Source organism: Volvox carteri (assembly GCF_000143455.1).
Source record: "Volvox carteri f. nagariensis unplaced genomic scaffold VOLCAscaffold_53, whole genome shotgun sequence".
In the NCBI taxonomy this organism is placed as follows: Eukaryota; Viridiplantae; Chlorophyta; class Chlorophyceae; order Chlamydomonadales; family Volvocaceae; genus Volvox; species Volvox carteri.
The window spans coordinates 671821-692569 of record NW_003307596.1 but is presented as its reverse complement, the minus strand read 5'-3'; the positions used below and the strand labels follow the sequence as shown (position 1 = coordinate 692569).

Sequence of the window (20749 nt, the reverse complement as noted above, 5' to 3'; positions counted from 1 at the left end):
GGGGTATACGCGCGTTGCGTGTGCACGGCGGGTGGCAGACGCGGGAACCCCCCCGCAGGAGTGAGAGGGTGACTGTGAATGGATGGCCTGGGGCCGGCGGCACCAGATGTTCCGTTTTATAAAAGGGAGAAACCGCCGTACCGTGTGTACGATTGGCAGTAGTTGCCTGTTGTACCACTCCGCGTCGTCGAGAAGCGCCGCTGGCGGCGGCGGCCGACCCTTGGGCCGCAAACAAAAGAGACGTGCTCGCATCTCCCCTGGGCTGTCCCCATCCGGCTCGTCGTCGTCGTCGCCGTCGTCGTTACGCCAGGCGTCGCCTCCATCACCACTGCCGCCGCCGCCGCCGCGGCCGCGGCCATTACCGCTATCGCCATTGCCGCTTCCTCCACTGCCATCGCTATCGCTGTCGCTGCGCCGTCGCTTGGCCCGCCACCCGCTTCGCCTTTCCACGTCCTCCCCGCTGCTGTCGCCACCGCCGCCACCGCCGCCACCGCCGCCGCCGCCGTCACCATTCACCGCATTCGGCTCCGCTGCCATCGGCAAGGGTGCCGTATTTCCACCACCGGCAGCTGCCGTTAGCGCGGCTGCGGCGCCGCCGGTGCGGCGGCCGAGACCATGCTGGTCCCTGCCGCCGCCACCGCCGCCGCCCCCATCTACGGTACTGTCGATTCGCTTCCTAACGGTCGCCGCCAGCGCTGCGGCCGCCGCCGCCGCCATCGCTGGCGTGCAGACTGCTCGAGAGCTGGCGGCGCCAGCAGCTGCAACGGTACTGCCCGGCGTCCGTACGGCAACGCCATCAACATCGGTCCCGCCTCCAGATGGCGCAGGCGGCTGCAGCCCTGGCGGCTCCGCCGCCGCCGCTACTGCTACTGCCGCTGCTGCTTCCCGTAGCCGTCTCATCCCTCCTCCCATTCCACCCTCTGGGGAGCCCCTCTGGGCACTTGCCGCCGGCGCCTTTACAGCTCCAGGGGAGGCGGCCCGAGAAGAGTCCGCTGACCCATGGTTCACTGGCGTGTGCTGACCACATTGCGGGGAGAAAGGCGATGGGTCACCACCGCCGCCGCCGCCGCCGCTGCCGCCGGTACTGCAAATATGGACGGCGTCGGCGTCAGCAGCCTTGTTGGCATTAACAGCCGCGGCGGCGGCGACGGCGGCGGCTGCTGCCCCCGGGCTACCGGCCCCGCGCCCGTCAACGGTTGACTTGCCGCTCGGAGTGACGGCTGTTGTCATGTCAGCTACAGCCTCGCCCCGAACGTATGGGCCAGTGGAGGCGGAGACGGTGGCGGCATGCTGTACCAGCACTGCACCTGTAGCGCGACCCGTTTCCAGTTCCTTCCGCGGCGCAAGCGGGGGAGTACTCCCCCCAGCAGCGTCCTGCTGGGCAGTTGTCCACTGCGCCTCCGCCGCTGCATCTGCCGTAAACGCCATCCCTCGACCCTCCGCAGCCGGCCCCGCCATCGCCCCCGCCGCCCCCGCCGCCGCCGCCGCCGCTTCGCGCTTCCCGTCACCTTCTGCCGGTCCTTCATTCCCCGGCGCGGATGTCGCCAGCGCCGCAACGGTTGCGCCTGACGCTGGCATCGTGGGGTTCGCTGCTACAGCCACAGCCTCCGGGGCGGTTGTAGCAACAAATTGAGCCCCTGGTGGGGCCGCGGGTGCTGCTACGGGTGCTGCTGCGGTGACATGGATGCCAGCGGCGGCGAGCGCAGCCACGGCGGCGGCGGCATCCGACCCCTGCGTAGCTGCCGCCGGTGACGGTGGCGGAGGCGGCGGCGACGCAGACGGAGGCGGCGACAACGGCGGCGGCAGGATAAACGCCGGCAGGGGTGAACGTTCGGTTTCCGCGTCGCCGCCGCCACTGGCGGTCCCGTCATGGCATTCGTCGCCGCCAGCGCCGTCGTCACTGACGTCGCTGTCGTCGCCGTCGCCATCAGGGCTTCCGTCACCGCTGCCAAGGTGATGGCTGCCATCACCTCCTCGACTAACCTCATAACGACCACCTCCGCCACCTGGGCGCGTGTCCGAGACCCTTTCGTCTTCATCATCACTGTCATCGCCGCCGTCGTCATCACCGTTGGTGGCAATGTCAACGCCGTCGCAGCCACCGTCGTCCTCTTCGTCGGTCTCGTCACCATTATCTTGATCGAAAAGCACCGCCCATAACGGGGAGGACGGGAGGAAACTGCCGGCGGGGGCCGGCGGCGGCGCCGCCGCCGCCGTTGCCGCGTTGGAGGCGCCGCTGGGTCCCGCGACCACCGCCGCCGGGCTGTCCGGCGGCAACAAAAGCGGCTCCACCGTCGCTGCCGCCGCCGCCGCCGCATAGGGCTGATCACAACCACCGCCAACAACAACAACGCCGCTGCTACTGCCAGCGCCGTTGCTACTGCCACCTCCATACCGACCGCCACCTAGTGCCCTCCCTTTGCCGCCGCCGTCCCTAGAACTCCCCTTCGCCGCAGCCACACCACTCCTTCCCTCCATGCCGCCACTCACGCCACGTAGCCTGGCGGCGTTCTGGCTGCTGCTGTACGCCAACCCTGTCTTGGAGCTGACGTCAACGTGTGCTGAGGCGATGACGTCGGCTCCTATCGCGCTGTCGGCGGCGTCCATCCCAGCGCTGCCGGCGGCGGTGTGCGGTACAGGCTGGCTGGCCGCGCGACCGCCAGGGCGGAAGAGCCCCGAAACCACCCGCCGCATCGGCGGCCCTACAGCACCTCCGCCGCAGGCCCCACCTGGACATGTACGGCCGGCGCCAGCGGCACCAGCGGCGGCTCCCCGCTGGCGGCCCCTGAGCCCAACAGCGGTACGAGCATTAGCGACTGCAGACCCCGCCGCCGCGGCGCGGCGGGCGCCTCCACCGTTGCTGTTGCTGTACGTCTCATTGTCGACGTCGGCGTCCTGCCCTCCGTCGTACTGGGGTATCTGCGCAGCGCCCCCAAAAAGGTTCCGTACCCACGGAGTCACCCCGCCCTCCCCCTCCTGCTCCCCTTCCTGCTCCATTCCCTGCTCCCGCTCCTGCTGCCCCCTCTCCTCCACCCGATTCCCCCCGCCCCCCGCCCCGAGCAACCGAGGCGGCGAGGAGTCCAGCGGCGGCGGCGGCGGCAGCTGCAGCAGCAGCCCCTGCGGCGGCAGCTGCAGTGGCGCTTGGTGTAGGTTACCACGCTGACCGTGGTGTGTGTGCGTGTCCTGGTTCCTTAGATACCTCTCCCAGGCCGTTTCCAAGCGGGGTGAGGGGAACTGCCCCGGGCTGGGCCCCCCGACGATGCCGGGCTCAGGTAGCGCAGTGAGCTCGGGTGCATCCGATGCGAACGCCACAGCAGCCGTTGCAGTAGCTGCAGCGGCAGGGGCAGTAGCAGCAGCAGCACCATCAGCAGCACGCGGCGGCAAGGGAGGCGCCAAGCGCGCCGCGTTCGAAGGCGACAACGGCAAAGGTTGGGTCCTGGGAGTCTGGCGTGACGCCGGCGAGCCGGCAACCTGTGTGGCGTACGGTGTATGCGGAGTGTACTGCGAGTGTACTGCAAGCGGGTCTTGATGCTGCGGCAATCGGCGGCGGCTATCGCCGCCGCTGCCGGCGGCGCTGCCGCCGGGGCTGGACCGCGCGTCGACGCCGCCCAATGCAAGTGCCTCTGCACGACGATGAAGCGACGGCGGCGGCGGCGGTGACGGCGGCGTGACGTTAGCACCCGTTCGCCAGGTACCGCCTGTGCCAACGTCAGTACGACGCCGTTTAGGAGTACGGGAGACGCCGTACAGGGCGAACTCTCCGTCGGAGTCTTCATCCGTTATAGGATCATGCTCGTCCGCAGTAGCGCCTTCACGTCCGTCACCACCTGAGAGCGGCGGCGGCGGCGCAACGGCTACAGCACCAGTGAGGGCTGCAGCCACTTCCCTGGCCGTGGCGGCTGGGACGGGTGCTACAGCCACAGCATCCCCACATGCAACAGCTCCCCGCTCTCCATAGATACCACGTAATGCCGCAACTGCAGGTGTGCTGCTGGCTTGTGCGACGGCCTCCCTGCCGCCGCACGCTTCAACGCTGCCGCCGCCGTCAGCTCCATTGGCAGCTCCGCCGCCACCGCTGCCGCCGCCGTCGCCGGCGTCAAGGTTATCGATATCCGTGTTGTCAAGCCCAACAACATGAGGTTCTGGGATCACGAAATCCGCCGCCGCCGCGGCTGCGGCCGCTCCAGCTCCGTCGCGGGTACCTGCAGCTGCATACTGCGCTGCATGTACGGCACCGCTGCCGCCGCGGCCTCGTCCGCCATCGCGGCCGCCGCTGTGATGAAAAGGCTTCGGGGCTAAGTCCTCAATATCCACGGTGGGACGCTTCGGAAGCTGCGCATCCAAATGTGGCTGCGAGGAAAATTCGCCGTCGCCGTCGTCATCGTCAGCGCCAGTGTCATCTCCCGCGCCGTCGTCGCCGCCGCCGCCGCCACCACCGTTTCCTTTCCCGTCGCCACCACCCTCATCACCACCGTCAAACACATCCATATCGCCGACCGCGTCGCCCTCTGCTTCATCTTCATCCATCGCCGCCACCGCCGCCTCCATTTCCGCTGCGAGATCCAACAACGGGTCGTACATAGACCCCAGGTCCTCACCCGCCTCTTCGCCGTCGGACCCGCCGCCGCCGCCGCCACCGCTGCCGCTGCGGCCATCCCCGACCACGTGGACGCGCCGGGACCCTGCCGCTGCTGGCGGCTCGTGCACCCACTCATCCTCCCCATCGCCTCCTTCCCCATCCTCCTCTTCGCCGCCGCTGGCGGCGGCGGCGCTAACGCTTTGCAAGTCGCTTTCCCCGCTACTGCTGCCGCCGCCGCCATCGCTGATATTGCCGCTTCCGTCGACAGAACCCAAATCCATGAGCTGCTGAGACAGCAGCAGCGCCTCCAAGGACCTTTGCGCCACCGGCTGTGGATCTCGTACTACTGCCGCAGGCGCCGCCGCCGCCGCCGCTGCCGGCCCTGCTCCCGGCTCGCTCAATGAAGAGGCCACTGCGTCGCCGTCGCCTGTTCGTAACGGCAGCAGCAGCTGTAGCTGTGACGCGGTTCGCTCCAACGCCTCGGTGAGCCGCCGCCGCCGCTGCTGCCGCTCCTGGCGCCGTCGCCGTCGCCGCTGCCGTCGCGCCTGCTCCACGCGATCCAGCGCCTGCGTATCCACCAACTGCGCAAGGTCCAGATCCAGATCTGGATAGGAATCCAAATCGGAACCTGGATCCAAGCCGCCGCCGCTCTCACCATCGCCGCCGGCCCCAGCATTCCCGTCAGGAGCCGTGGAGCTGAGGTCAAGGGCCAAGGCCTCGGCACTCAGGCCTTGCCAGCCGGAGCCCGCTGCCGCCGCTGGTGGCGGCGGAGGCAGCGGCGTACTTGCATCTGTCGCCATGTACGGCATCATGGTATGGAGCCTGTCAGGAAGCGCCGTCGCAGGGGATAGCAGCGTCTGTTGCTGCGATGAAGGTGTCGCGAACAGCGCCGTCGCTAAGCCTCTCCAAGCTGACGGGGCGGCGGCGGCGGCGGCGGCAGGACCCGCTCCGAGCAGCGGTGCTACTGCCTGTTGACTCAATGACCGGGATCTTGTACGACGTGCCGCTAATCCCGTCGCCGGCGTCGGATGTAGCTGCGACGCCACGAAGTCCACAGACATCACGGCCGCGGTACCATCGCCGTACAGCCTGGCGTCGCCGCGAGAACCTCCGCACCCACCCCCACGTGTCTCTCCAGTCGCCGCCGCCGCCGCTGCTTGCGACTGCGACTGCGGCGCCGGCGGCGTCAGAAACGGAGGCGTCACCGAAGGAGACAAGCTAGGCGGTAACAACAAATCACCGGTTGGATAAGCCAGCGCCGTCACCACCGTTGCCGCCGCTGGCTTCGATGGTCGGGGCAGACCAGGCGGTCGCGAAGGCAGTGGCGGCGGCGGCGGCGGCGGCGTTCCGTACAACGATTGCCTATTCAGGATCGGGCCATATAGCCGCTGACCCATCGGGTCCTGTTTTCCTGGCGGCACTCCCTGCGAGCTGAAAGGAAGCACCTGGCTGGAGCCGTACACCTGCTGGGACCCACGGGTCATACCAGCCGCCTGTGCGGCGGCGCAGGTGTCGCCCTGTGATGTGCCGCCGGCGCTGCCGCTGCCGGCGGGGCCTGTGAACACCGTCAGGTTGGCGGCTTGCGATGCCCGGAGCAGCTCCGCGCGCGGGACGCGGAGGCTACTGCCAGGAGCTCCTGACGGCGGCGGCGGCACCGCCGCCGGCGTCGTCGTCGGCGGCTGCGACGGACGCGGGGTCTGCGATGCGTTCAGCGTGGCGTGGGCATGGGCAACACGTGAGGCAGCAGCGCGGCCGCCACCGCTGTCGCCTCTGCCGTCACGGCCAATGACAGGCGTGTCGTACGGCGTCATAAGGACTGGTGTCAGGGTTGGTCCGCCGCCGCCGCCGCCACCGTCGTCGTTCACCACGGGTGTGCTGTACGGCGTCATCAGAACTGGCGTCAGGGCTTCCATGCCCCGCTCTGCCCCTGGACCACCACCGCCGCCGGCTTCTTGTCCTTGGCTGGCGGCGGCGCCGAGACCCCTGAAGGGAGCCGCCCGCGGCGTGACGGCGACGGCGACGGCGCCGCCGCCGCCGCTGCCAGTGTCTAGGATACTGCCCCCTGGCGCTGGGCCCCCCAGGAGCGGTCCTCCTCCCTCAGCTCCTCGGGAACCTGACGGCCGCTCCCTAGCATCTGGACCTGACGTGGGTTTGCCGATTGGCAACGTCTGAGGCCGCTGCTGCTCCTGCTGTTGCTGCTCCTGCTGTTGCTGCTGTTTCTGCTGCTGCTGTTGCTGTTGCTCCTGCTGTTGTTGTCGTTGATGCGCTAAGCCGGGAGAAACCTCCCCATTCGCTCCGCTGAGCATCACCGTCCCTGTCCCTGTCCCTGCGCCTTCCCCTGGAGCTGCCCCGGCCGCCAGGTGGCCAGGGAAGTGCCGAAGACGAGACGGGCTGGTGGTGGCAGCGGCGGCGGCGGCGGTGGTGGCAGCGGCGCCGCCTTTCCCGGCCTCGCCCACTGGGGCCACCCCCGCCAAGTCAGGGCGACTGCCAGATGCGGCCATGGCCCCGTTCAGCAAAGGTAAGGCTGTTTCTGCTGCTGCTACTGCCGCCACCTCCACCTCCGCGGATGCCGCTGCACACCGCGCGACGGCGCTGCCGCCGTCGCCCCCCACGGCGGAAGAGGGGACAATGGCGGCAGCGGCGGCGGCCGCGGCTTCCTGCTCCTCGCGCCGCCGTCGCTCGTTCAGCAGCTGTGCATGGTGCTCGGCCACAGCCTGTACGGTACGGCGGGGGAATTAAGGAGGACAGGCACGCATGCCCGGGGGAACCGGCTTGTGTTTTACCAACACGTATATACACACACACACCTCCTCCCCTTCCCTCCCCTCCCCTCCCCGGCCCCCAACCCCCACCATCCCCACCAATACACGTACCCGGTATTCCGCCCTCACTGCCTCCACCGCCGTACACAGCGGTCTCGGACTCCGTGGTGGTGAGGCGGGTTTCTCCGGCAGCACCCCGCCGCCCCGCTCCCGCTCCTCCTCCCACATGGGCACCAGACTGGCCAGCAGCTGCTGGGAGGGGCTGGCGGCCTCCAGTGTGGTGCGGACAGCCTGACACAGGGGGAAAAGGGGGGGGGGGAGACGGCCACGAACGACTGAAGCTGCTGCCAGGGCAAGAGTGTAAGGGGGGGAGGGGGGGAAGAGAAAAATAGGGCAGCGGGGACTAAGAGGAACCACTGGGGAATGAAGCAGATACGGGGGGAGAGAGGGGAGGGTGGAGGGAAGGGAGAGAGGGGGAATGGAGTCACCTGCAAAACCCTAAGACGGGAAAACAGCAGCCGACACGACGTTTCCAAATTTGCAAACTGCCGATGAAGGTGGGGGGGACGTAGAGGAGTTATCCGCAAGAAGCGAAGGAGCCGACTGCCAATGTATGCCGATCGCGCGATGGGTCGGGCTGGGGGAATGGAATCATACGACTTCAGATACATGGCCACGGGTTGGCGCTGACGAACGTAAACGGACGTCTCCAAAGAGCGTGGCCCTGCCTGTTCACACTTCACTCACAGCCGCCACGCGGGCATGATGTACATGAAAAAATATGTACGAACAGGGAGCGGCCCCCGTAGACCATATCTTCGGAGCTCAGGACCGGCCTCACGCGCTATGTACGGCGCTTCCGTACTAGTACGACATGCCGTACCTCACGGCGGTTGGCGATGTCGTGCACCACAGCATCAGCCTCCAGTAGACACGTAGTCTGACGGTCGGGCGGCCTGGGAGACGGTAGGGATAAATATTTATTCATGTGAAACGTATAAAATACACTAATTAACAACTGTGTGAACAACTCCTTTTACGAATTTATAATTTAATATTTAATTATAGCTTCAAAATTCTGGGTGAGAAAGGTGCGAGTTTTGGGACGGCCTGGAAAGGAGCTGGTACGCCCCCACGCACGTGGTAAAGCAGCGAGACGTCATACAGCATAGACGGGGGCTGCAGCATCCAGTGCTCTAGGAGGGCAGCATGTTTGCATGTTTGCATGTTTGCATGGCGCAGCGCGGTAGGTATGATTGCAAAGAACAGCGCCAAAAGTACAGCGCCAAGTCATAGAAGAGAAAGAGACGTGCGACATCAGCCTCACATACCCCACCCCCATCTTCACCTAGCCCCCACGCAATGCCCTCTCCGCGTGCCTTCCCCGCATCCCACCTTACGCGGCTGGGCAGCACCACCCCCGCCCAGGTCCAGTCACTTGGGGTGGTGTGACGGGTCCACAACATGCCCTCCACCCGCCGCTGAAGCTCCTGGCGCAGAGAGCTACCCAAACTGCCCGCCGGACCCTGACCGCCGCCGCTAACGCAGCCTTCACCAGGGGTTGCCTGACTGGCGGCGGCGGCGGCGGCTGCTGCGCTAACGCCGCCTTGAGACCCACCCGCGACCGCCGCAAAGGTATTGACGGCGGCGGCGGCGGCAGCCGCCGCCGCCATCGCCCGTCGGTCCGGCGGCGTCTCCACCGCCGCCGCCGCCGCCAGCGCTTCCGTTCCACTGCCGCCGTCGCTGCTGCCACGCGGTGCCGTACCCCACCACCTGCCGGTGCTAGCGCCGCCGGGGGTATCCCGGGCGGCATGTCCCTCCCGCTCCCGAGCCCCTAGCTTCCCATGCTGTGGCTCCTCCTCCTCCTCCCCCTCCTCCGCTTCTGCTCCCCCTCCCAGTACATACGTGCTGTGCAGAAACTCCCAGCCCGGCGCCGGCGGCCGCGCCCGTGCGGGCAGATCCCCGCGGAAGATCACCCGATCGAGCCTTATCACGCCCATTCCGAGCAGGTTGAAGTCAATCTGACGCGCAAGCAAGCAAGTGTTGAAAGGGGGGGAGGGGTTCCCCCACGGGGCCCAGTGACAAGTAGCATGCGGGCCGTGTGTTAGCTGTTACATCAACACAGGTCGAGGTTCCCTTAATGGTGATAGTGGTCATATGTGGTGGTGTTGCAGTGGCGGTGCACTGTGGGAACTGGTGGACCTCCAGCGACTATGGCAGCAGCACCGTCGGCGGCTGCACCGCCCGGCACCGGCCGGCCGAGCAAACGCATCCCCACATCCAATCCTCCAATGCCCGATCCTCCAACGATCGACCCACCGACGACCGTTAATACCGTTGCACAAGTATCCCGGTCACCTAAACCTCTACAACCCCCGCGGGGGCTGATGTTTTGCGCCCTGTATCAGCCACCCCCCAACCCCCCCGGCTCCCCCCACCCCCCCTGGCCCCCCTGCCGCTGCTCCCAACCTTGAACTGCAGGAGGAAGGGCAGGTGGCTCTCGTGGGGCTGTAGCCTCAGACCCAATATGGCTCCCCCCGCCAGCAGCTGGGCAACACGGGAAACGTCCTGCGGGTTGTAGCTGGCAGTAGCAGTGGCGAGTGGCAATAGCAGCAGCAATAGCAGCAGCAATAGCAGTGGCAATAGCAGTGGCAATAGCAGTGGCAATAGCAGTGGCAGTAGCAGGGGGAGGGAAGGGAGAGAGGGGGGAGTTGTGTGCGGGGAGCAAAGTTGTCACGTCTAGAAGCAGGAGGGGATTAGGGAAACGAGCAGCGGGGTGTGGAGAGGGCTGTCGATAGCGCGGAAATAGCGGCAGTGGTATTTGCAGTAGCGGCAGTAGCTGCTACACGCCGTTGCGTGTTAGGGGAGGTCGGGAACACACCGGGGTCTGATCTGTCCTGCCGTACTACTGGGCGCTGGACCAAGGCACCCGTGCCTTCCCTCCCCTCTCTCTCTCTCTCTCTCTCTCTTACACACATACATACACATACACGTACATACACATACGTACACATACGTACACATGCATACACATATATAAACACATACACGGCCACCACCGCCACCAAGAAAGCTCCCCTCCGGGTCCTTTCCTCATGTCCCAACTCCCGCCCCGCGCCAACCAATGTACGGCACTCACAGTACGACCTTGATATACAGCTGCTCGTCCATGAGGTAACCATAGAAGGGCTTGCCGCGAACCAGCTGCAATGCGTGAACCACTTGCCGCTGCTTGGAGGCTGAGCTGCCACCATTACCTCCGCCGTTACCTCCGCCATTACCGCCGCCATTACCTCCGCCTCCACCGCCGGGCTGCTGCTGCTGCTGCTGCTGCTGCTGCTGGTACAGGCCCGGCATCGCACTCGCCTTGACGGCCGCCTCGATGGCCAGAGCCATACGGCGCAGGCAGATGGCGGCTGGGTGGTGGGGGCGGCCACGTTGTGTAAAAGCGAGTGGGTGGGTGGGTTAGCGGGAAAACGGGGAATGAGTAGAGCGAATCATATGATGACGGGATAATGATGATGATGATGATGATGATGCAAAAAGTAAAACTCAGAAGGGTCAGCTGGCCCGGGGGTTCCAGACAGCGACGGGCTGGCTGGCTGACATCGGGGGGCATCGGGGGGCACCGGGGGCGGCGCAATCGGTTTGTGGCCGTTACTGTGTTTTGAAAAGAGTGGTGGTGGGGTCACCGGCAGCCAGGGTCAGTACTGCTGCGTGCCGTGTCTTAGCGGAGGATGGACGGATGACGATGATGTATTCTTATAAGGAGGAACTTACTAATAACTGGGATTAATAACTCGAAGAGAAAAAAAAGGGCGGTGCGACCTGATGCCGCCGGCCGATTTGAGGTTCGCGCGTGCGTGTGTGTGTGGGGGGGGGAGGGTGCATGGGGGTTGCTGGGAGGGTATTTACAGGATTTGGGGCGATAACCCTGCAGGCAGACCTGCAACATATCGCCCAGGCAGAAGCTCGTGCTTTGGGACGGGTTGGAGACCTTTAGCAGGGATGCAAGAGACATGGTATGGCATGGCTTGACGTAGGGTGGTCGGGCCATTGCCCAGATCACTCTGCCTTTCCTTTCTTCACTGACCTTCTTGGGGTGTGGAGGGCAGGCTGTCATCGTAAGGAACGTAAAAGTAGGGAAAGGCCTGCATAAAAGGGATGTGCATTTGGTTTCGGGGAGTTTAGTAGGGATTCCTGTCTGAAAATCAAGGAAACAGCAATCAAAAGACACCGAAATGCTGGAGCATATCCTCTTGGCGAGGTTGTTTGATAAGCCGTAGCCATGTCCGCTTGTGGCACAGCATCCGGAGCATGGTGCCGCACGCGTCATACGCGGGAAAACATCTGTGCTATTTTCAGTCAAACGTAAGAGATTGTGTACCCGGTGAACATGGATACAGGCCTTCTGTCCGGCTGGAGTGGCCCCAAAGATGCGGATGACCGGCACAAGGTCGACTGTTGTCCCCTCCAGAGACGAAAAGCAATAATCGATATGCGGTATTGGAGGAGCCATGTAATAATCGATGCTGACAATTTGGATCATAAAGGGAATGCCAAATGCCTGTCGCTCTTGCCCAGCGGACATTTTTCCTGGTTAACGGCCTCCACATAACTTGAGATGTCATAGGTGAAAGTAACAGTTAATTAAATCATGAAATCGGTGCAAGAACTTGTTAATAATTGGTTTTATGCCACGGCACTCCGAGAATCAGTGGAGAATGCCTCTGCAGCATGACGATGTATTGGCTGCCCCTTCAACATACTATGTCTCCGCTCATAACAGCGAGCACCAGCAACAACAGCCAGTTTCGACTTTCGCATATCGCATGCCGTTAGCGGTTTGAAGGAGCCGGGTTCAGGCCGGTAGCTCAGTTGGTGGTTGGGCGAAAAACAAGCGCCGAAGCGCGATGCGCGAAGTGCCTTCAATAAAAATGCCAATTTAAAGCTGAGACATCTAATTCTAGGTACATAGGAACCATAAGTAATCTCGGCTCAGCATTTGAGCATGCCGGTTGGCGCCCTAAGTGATATCGCGATTTCATGCGATTACATCGATCCATCCTAGATTTCCTCTTGCAGTATAGCCACTGCCAAGAGTGGCTGCGTCACAAGCATGCCTACCGCTGCCGCGTCAGAGGGTTTGCTGGCCGCAAGGTTGCAAGGAAACAGGATCCGGTGGTAGGGAATACCGGCAGGCAGTGCAAGCTGCCTGCCGTGGCGACGGTTGCACCCGTCAGCGTGTAACCCCAAAGAATTTGCGTATTGGGATGGCTTACCAGGAGGCCACTACCACTGCCCTGAGATCTTTGGATACAGAGACACTATGCCGTTTTCATGATGAACAGTGAGAATATCGAAACTTGTTCGTGTGCAGCGCGGAGGGTGCCTCGTTTGTTACAGTTGTCGGTGTACGGCCGTCATAAAAGTCAGTCGGAGAACCCTTGGAGTTGGCTATCAGCATCCGCGAGTTGGCTCATTAGATCTCTTCCTTGGGAAGAGGTCCTCTGATGAACTGACTCGTTAATCCATCACTTTTTTATTCTATATTTCCCCTTATAACTTCATAACTTCTTCTTCCTCTCCTCATTATTCGAGCTATGGCGAGGTCCCCGTGCACGTGAGAGTCATGGAACGGGGACCCCAAAACGAACGGCGCAAGGCCTCACACGGGGAACGTAAACCCTCCCCGTCAAAATCGCAACAATTTGCATTTTTGTTTGGTACTTTTTCAGCAGCTCCAAAACGTTCTGATGCTGTAAAAGCTGCAAGCTTATTAGGTGTAATGATGAACGAAGGTTCAAAACGTACTCCCCGAACCGTTCCTTCTCTGTAATCCATACCCCGGTGCTGTCCTCCACTATAAAGAAATGTTATTCAAGTATACTGGGCCGTAGTTGTGCTGTCATGTATAGCGGTATCAACAATTACTTGCCCGTAGCCCAGAAGCCATCGAAAACAAAATTTGCCCTTATGAAGACCAGAAATAGTAGCGAAGGCACAGAAAGAAACTGCGGAAAACGCCGCCACCAATGAACATGTGCCCTTGCTCCACATGCAGCCTGGTCAAGACGAAGGTCCCTTAGAAGAGTATTTCTATACTAATCGTATACATGATGATGTGAATGCCGTGGGTGAGGAGGATGCATCATCAGGTGAGGGTTCGGACACCGATGAGGATGATGGGCCTGCCAGGCCCATGATCCTCAGTGAGGACGCGAACTCCCGCCAGCTAGTGGCAGAGGTATACTTTTAGTTCGTCCACAAAACCGTTACATCACGTAAGAATCTGCTTCATCAGGCGGGGGTCACGTTCAGCGGACATCAGTACCTGCCCTACGTGCCGGGCTGAGAGCTCCGGCAAACCACTGTCTTGTCCGATCACCGTGGTGACGTGGGACCAGCCTATTGAATTGGAGGTTCCCGTTCACTAATGCGGAACCTGCCGGAAGCAGTTCAGCATCCGAACCACCGCAGTGGACTGCCTTCAGGACTCGAATGTTGTCTGGGACATCAGTGATCGACACGCCGGCAGCCCACCAGGGGCGGCAAGCAGCCAACCAAGGGGGCCGAGCAAGCAACAGGGGGTGGCCAGCGGGGGAACAGGGGCGGCCAGAGCCAACGCCTGGGAAGGGGCGCCAAGCTCGCGGCTTTGCTACAGAGACAGCGTGGGGGGTCTAACAGGAATCAGACCAAGTGAACTGAGGGTTAATCTAGGACTTCCTGTTTGGGGAGAGTGATGGGATACTGAATGGGTGCATACTGGATGATCCTGCTGCGTGTGTGTGCATGAAATGAGTGTTGATATGCCACAGGTACATCTCGCTGGTGAGTTGCCTGTTTATTTACAAGAAGCTGTGAACATTTCAAACAGCATGGTTGGGGAATGCATGACCTTGACTGACCACATGGCCTGGCCAGGGATCACACCTGAGGCTGAGTACGGCAATCATGAATGCAACTGGAATGCAGCCGTTCGGGCTGATTTTTTGCATACAGCCCCCAAATACCCTCACAAGGCCACGGCCCCAAGCGCGCGTCCAGATTCCGACATCGCCCAACCCAGGTTCCAGCGCCCGAGTGTCACCAGACCCCACCCGTGCAGCTGTCAGGCACCCTAGCGCCCCGGCCCAAAGTCAAGCGTTCGGGCTGACTTTTTTCGGACAGCCCCCAAATACCCTCACAAGGCCACGGCCCCAAGCGCGCGTCCAGATTCCGACATCGCCCAACCCAGGTTCCAGCGCCCGAGTGTCACCAGACCCCACCCGTGCAGCTGTCAGGCACCCTAGCGCCCCGGCCCAAAGTCAAGCGTTCGGGCTGACTTTTTTCGGACAGCCCCCAAATACCCTCACAAGGCCACGGCCCCAAGCGCGCGTCCAGATTCCGACATCGCCCAACCCAGGTTCCAGCGCCCGAGTGTCACCAGACCCCACCCGTGCAGCTGTCAGGCACCCTAGCGCCCCGATGATGCGACGGTTTGGTGGATGAACTTAAATTATACCTCCGTCACTAGCTGGCGGGAGTTCGGGCCGTCAGGCCCATCATCCTTATCAATGTCCGAACCCTCACCCGATGATGCATCCTCCTCACCCACGGCATTCACATCATCATGTATACGATTAGTATAGAAATACTCTTCTAGGGATCTTCGTCTTGATCAGGCTGCATGTGGAGCAAGGGCACATGTTCTTTGGTGGCGGCGTTTTCCGCAGTTTCTTTCTGTGCCTTCGCTACTATTTCTGTCTTCTTAAGGGCAGGTTTTGTTTTCGATGGCTTCTGGGCTACGGGCAAGTAATTGTTGATACCGCTATACATGACAGCACAACTACGGCCCAGTATACTTGAATAACATTTCTTTATACTGGAGGACAGCACCGGGGTATGGATTACAGAGAAGGAACGGTTCGGGGAGTACGTTTTGAACCGTCGTTTATCATTACACCTAATAAGCTTGCAGCTTTTACAGCATCAGAACGTTTTGGAGCTGCTGAAAAAGTACCAAACAAAAATGCAAATTGTTGCGATTTTGACGGGGAGGGTTTACGTTCCCCGTGTGAGGCCTTGCGCCGTTCGTTTTGGGGTCCCCGTTCCATGACTCTCACGTGCACGGGGACCTCGCCATAGCTCCATTATTCCGTTGACAGCCGGAAAATTCTTCCCCTTCTCCTTATTATTCCGTTGACAGCCGGAAAGTTTCGCCTTTTGTACCCTCCTTGCGAAGACTGCCTCCTTATGAGAAATATGCTTCAAATGTGGTAGTTGGAACTGTCGGAGGTGCTTAGTAAATGCCACTGCCAGAAGGTGCTTAGCCAGCGCAACTGCCAGAAAGGTGTTTAATCCCTGAAGTGAGGGCGAGACATTTGTAGGGATAAACAGCTGTGTGACCGGGACAGTGAACGGCTGTCTATATGCAGGGCAAGCGTCCCTGTTTCGTTCCAGACCTTGACGAATTCTGGAACCCTGTCGAGCTTGTGAGCCCGCTTGACCCATCGGAACCCTTGGCGTTTTCATCCAGATCCGGAAGATGCGACGTCGCCTCCAAAGGGCTGAGCTTCCTCCTTGTCCGTCTGCTTTTCCTCCACCAAAGTCTTCAAACCTTTCGTAGATGTACGAGGACCAAGCGATCCAGATGCGGGTGAGGCCTCCAATGTTTGCCTTCTCTGGAACCGGAAGTTGTTTGCATCGAGCAAGTCCCGTTGTTGCCTGACTTTCGCCTTTGGCAAACTGTCATCATGCCTCCTGTTTAGATATCTGTTACAGCTGCATTCGGCATCGGTGTAGAGCCTCGTGCATCCGTCTCCTCTTCACCGCAATTTTCCAGCTTTAACGCAGACGCAGGCAGGGACACCGTAGCAGAGCTACTTAGTTACACGGCTTCCGTAGCTCTCTTCCAACTTCCAAACATGCATAGCGCTGGGCTGAGGCGAGTGCTATCCTGCTGGGCGGACGGACAGCAGTGAACCCTCACGCCCCCGAAAGGCGCTTCGCGGCTGAAGGGTCTTCGCCCAAAAAGCGAGCACAGGAGAACAACGAGGACAACGACTACAAGAACGATTGTATCTAACACCATAAAACCAGCTAGCGCACCTATATATGAATAAATGTTTAAATATGTAATAGCTCGTTAATATCTTGAATTGCAATTGGCAGCAACAGCACAAATGAAAAAGCCTGCGACGCGATAGCCCCAGAGAAGCTCAACTGCGCACAGCCGACGGAATTCTTCTAATATAAGCAAACTCCTGCTCTCTCTTTACACAGAGATTGAGAATTTCGTGTCAATCTCTCCATCGCTTATCTCTACACATCTCTCATGACATATAACGATGATATAAGGCTCAACCAAACGGTCACATACAGCTAACTCTCGCGTATAACTAAGGGTACAGCAAGCGTGTCTGACCGGCCAACCAGCAAAACAAAAACCCCGAGAAGTCACCGAATACCCACGCGACATCTGCATGACCTTTCACAGATTCAGATCCAGATCCAAATCCAGATCCACTCCTCTCTAAACTCAGTGGCCGCCTTTCTCAGACAAGGAATTACACAGCAATACATACACACATACACACATATATACACACATACACACACAGCACGCATGCAGCACAAAACGAAACACCCACACGCCTCATGGGGCCCTACCCCCGCTTTGTCTACTTGGCCGGAAGGGGGGACGGGGGACGGGGGACGGTGTTTGCCTCTGACAGCCCAACGCTGTACTAGGCCCCCTGCCAGTTACCCCCAGTTGCTCCGCACCGACCCCCCTTTCTCTCTCTTCCCCCTCCTCCCCCCCCAACGGGAATTATCGACATCCCTGTATCGCTGTGTTCGCCTTTTTTCCCCCTCGCCCTCGCCCTCGCCCTCGCCTCCTTTGACTTCTTTGCCTCCAGCCCACCCTCGCCTCACCTTCCTTCACCTCCTCCGCTTCACCTTCCTTTACCTCACCTTCCGTCACCTTCCTTCATCTTCCCCTTCACCTCCTTGCCCACATCACCCTTCTTGATCATCCAAGTCCCCTTAGCCCAGACTACCTTGTCTCCCGGCGAATGCGGCGCCGTAAGGACATCCACCCCGCCCCGTCCCAACAAACCCGCACGCTCAAGCTGTTGTACGGCAGCCCGTCGAGCCTGCGGGTACAGCTCCGCCAGCTCCCACGCCCGCTTTGCGGAACCCGGGCCGTCGCCCACGTGGGTAGCGGCCATGTATAGGGTGGCCTGCGGGGTGTACGGCAGGTGTACACATGAGAGGTTGTACGGCAGGGCGAGGTGTGTGCCTGGGTACGGCGCTGCGGGGATTGAAGCCGAGCCATCAATTACTCTCCCTCCTTCACGACCGTGCTCATAACCCTAGTTTCCCATTCCCCCCACGCCCCCCTCAAAGCCTCAATCTGCCTCCCAAAGGAGGTTGTGTATGTGTGCTGGGGGTGGGGGAAAGAGGGGGGAAGACGAAGCGAAATTCATTGTCGAGTAAGTTTCGACCACTGGCGATACCAAAGCAGATACCAAAGATAAACGGATGCATGGGGACAGGGAAGCGAATTGTCCGATTGCTCGCTGGTGGGGGTGAGGGGAAACTCAACAAGGGGGGGGCAACTGTCTACAACGTCCGACGTACCAACTGCCAGTGGGGGGTTTTTAGGGCGGGGAAAACGAAAGGGTGAAAGAGGGCCTTGATTTGGGTTTTTACCTTTTTTAACTCCTTAAAACAGCCCCCTATTCCGATAACGTACCCACAAGGACGTGTCCATTTGCTTCCCTTCAATTACGGCCCGCATGGACGCCTCGTTAGCAGCAAAGGAATCCATAACACGACCCTGCAAGTACGGAAAATACGAAACATACGACAGGTTTAGAGTTTTAGGGTTGGTTTTCGTGTGTAGGAGGTCAGGTGTCTGATCGAATTAGGGGTGGAGAGGACTAATTTTAAGGACGGTAAGCCCGTCGGCTCGAAAACAAGCAAAGGGCCGGGCGCGTATAAGTTCTTGGTGGTGCACGAGCGATGTGGCAGAAACGGATATTCCCGTTTGATTTATTCTCCTGAACTGTGTTTTCTACAGCTGTGTCCAGCTCCCCCTCATCCCTGCCATCGCGGCAAAAATAAAAAACTAACATTTTTAAAAAATATTGAACTGAGTTATTTGGCGCTTACCCCTAGAACGCTTGGATGCGCCAGCGGACTGATCGACAGTCCGGGGTCCGTCATGGCGATGCCATGCAGCCAAAAACAAAAGGACGTCAGCCTGTCTCCGTGGGACCGCCCCTGGAGGGTTCCGGAACGGAATTCATTGTTATTCATTGCGCAAAAGGTAATCTCACAGAATTAACGGAAGGGTGTGTTTTAGAAGGAAGGGTCGTTGCTGCTTTTGTTTGTCGCGTATTTGGACAAAAAAGCGATGTTAGGACGGATCCAATCGCCCATTTCTTCGTTGTTGTAAGCAAGGAACCGGCTAATTAATGGTACGAGATTAAAATGAGTTCGAAAAACCGAAACCACGCTATCAGCTGTACGGCATCTACGTCGTGGAAAGAGGGGAAAAAGGCGGGAGACTGCCCTGCGGGTCCGTACATGGCCTCAAGTAACGTACCTATCGAACCCAACTAATTTACACCTGTATTAACTCACTATGCAACCACCGTAACTGACTCCTTAACTAAAACTAGGGGCCCCCGGGAACAGAGGGGAACATGCAAGTGCAAAAATCCCCAAAACACGCGGGGGAATAAAACCCACCTGCGCACACCCGACACACGCCTTTTGATTTTGGGGCTGCATCCCCTTACACCCCTTCACCCCGCCCCCCCGGACGCGAACGAACAATGCATACATACATACATACATACATACATACATACATACATACATACATACATACATACATACATACATACATACATACATACATACATACATACATACATACATACATACATACATACATACATACATACATACATACATACATACATACATACATACATACATATATACATACATACATAACTCAGTGGCAGATGAACAGCTGGGATCCAGAACCATCACGGCCACCGAGTTACGAAAGGCTCTTAAGAAAAGCCAGCCTGGCAAGGCCCCGGGGTGGGACGGCATCCCAGCCGACATCTACAGGAAATTCTGGTCGGCCATTGGCACCACCATGGCTGGCCTGCTCACCGCCATAGGCTTGACGGGGCAGGTGCCGAAGGGCTTCTTGGAGGGGGTACTGACGGTGATCTACAAAAAAGGCGACCCCAAACTCCCTGGCAACTACCGTCCTATCACCCTGCTTTGTTCGGACTACCGACTGCTCACCAAAGTGCTGGCAAACCGCCTAGGCCCTGCCCTTGGCCAAGTCATAACCCCCGAGCAATCAGCCTTCCTACCTAGGCGCCTCATTGGAGCTAGTGTGCTATTCCTGCGTCACCTGTCACACCTCCTTCGCAAGCAGAACCGCCGGGGGCTCCTGGCATTCCTGGACTTCGCCAAGGCCTATGACACGGTGGATCGTGGGTTCCTCCTGGCAGCAATGGAGACCATGGGTGCAGGGCCACAGCTCTGCGCCTGGGTACGGCTGCTGCTGAGCGANACGCGAGCCAGAGCGATGGTGAATGGCTACAAATCGAAGCTGGTGAACATGGAAGCAGGGGTACGGCAAGGGTGCCCCCTCGCACCCTTGCTCTACCTCTTCGTTGCTCAGGCCCTACAATGCTGGCTCCGGAGCCAAGACGTGGGGATCAAATTACAGCCAGCCGACTCACAACCAGTCACCGCGTGTCAATATGCGGATGACACGGAAGTGGCGCTGCAGGGTGAAGACTCAGTACCATCGTTCCTCCAGGCCATGGACACCTTTGCCCGGGCGTCTGGCCAACGCCTAAATCTCGACAAAGTGGAGCTGCTGTGGATTGGCCAATTAAACCAACAGCAGGCGCAACCTGCAACCCAGGCCGGGCCCCAATCAGCTGCCCCTCAGCAGGAGTCAATAGGAGGTCTCAAGGTGGTGACCACCGCCACCGCCCTGAACCTGCCGATTGACAACCAGCCATCCCCGCCACAGCCCGACTGGATGAAGAGACTCGGGGAAGCCAAGCGGCGACTGCAGCGGCTCTCCCGCTTCCCGCTATCAGCATTCGGTCGAGCCACAGCGGCATCGGTGTACGGAATGCAGACAGTCACCTGGCACATGGAGCATGGTGGGCCGCCCCCCAACCGTACGCTGGACGAAATAGAACGCCTAACGGCCCGCCTCGTCGACCGGCAGCAGGGCCCAGAAGACCCCGGCCGCCGCTTGACAGGGGTGCCTAAGGATCTCTTGACCGGCCACCCGTCGGCTGGAGGCTTTGGCCTGCTGCCCCTCCAGCAACACATCCAGGCTCGGCATGCGGTATGGGCTGTGCGCTTCATC

At 60.3% G+C, this 20749-nt stretch overlaps 2 protein-coding genes across 2 annotated transcripts in view; both read right to left on the bottom strand.

The window, feature by feature from the left end:
• Positions 1-10476: 10476 nt before the first annotated feature.
• Positions 10477-11890, bottom strand: VOLCADRAFT_66109 (uncharacterized protein; the record flags this gene model as incomplete). Its single annotated transcript, XM_002955579.1, has 3 exons — positions 10477-10610; positions 11435-11492; positions 11729-11890. 3 exons carry the CDS (start codon positions 11888-11890, stop codon positions 10477-10479), a joined length of 354 nt encoding a protein of 117 aa, XP_002955625.1.
• Positions 11891-14963: 3073 nt separating this feature from the next.
• VOLCADRAFT_96593 (uncharacterized protein) overlaps positions 14964-20749 on the bottom strand; it is a gene marked incomplete at both ends in the record, with an annotated part of 10066 nt that continues 4280 nt past the window's right edge. The window contains 4 exons of the mRNA XM_002955578.1: positions 14964-15006; positions 17296-17564; positions 18080-18163; positions 18499-18609. Of these exons, the coding sequence (XP_002955624.1) occupies positions 14964-15006; positions 17296-17564; positions 18080-18163; positions 18499-18609 (507 nt within the window). The remainder of the gene's footprint in view (positions 15007-17295; positions 17565-18079; positions 18164-18498; positions 18610-20749) is intronic.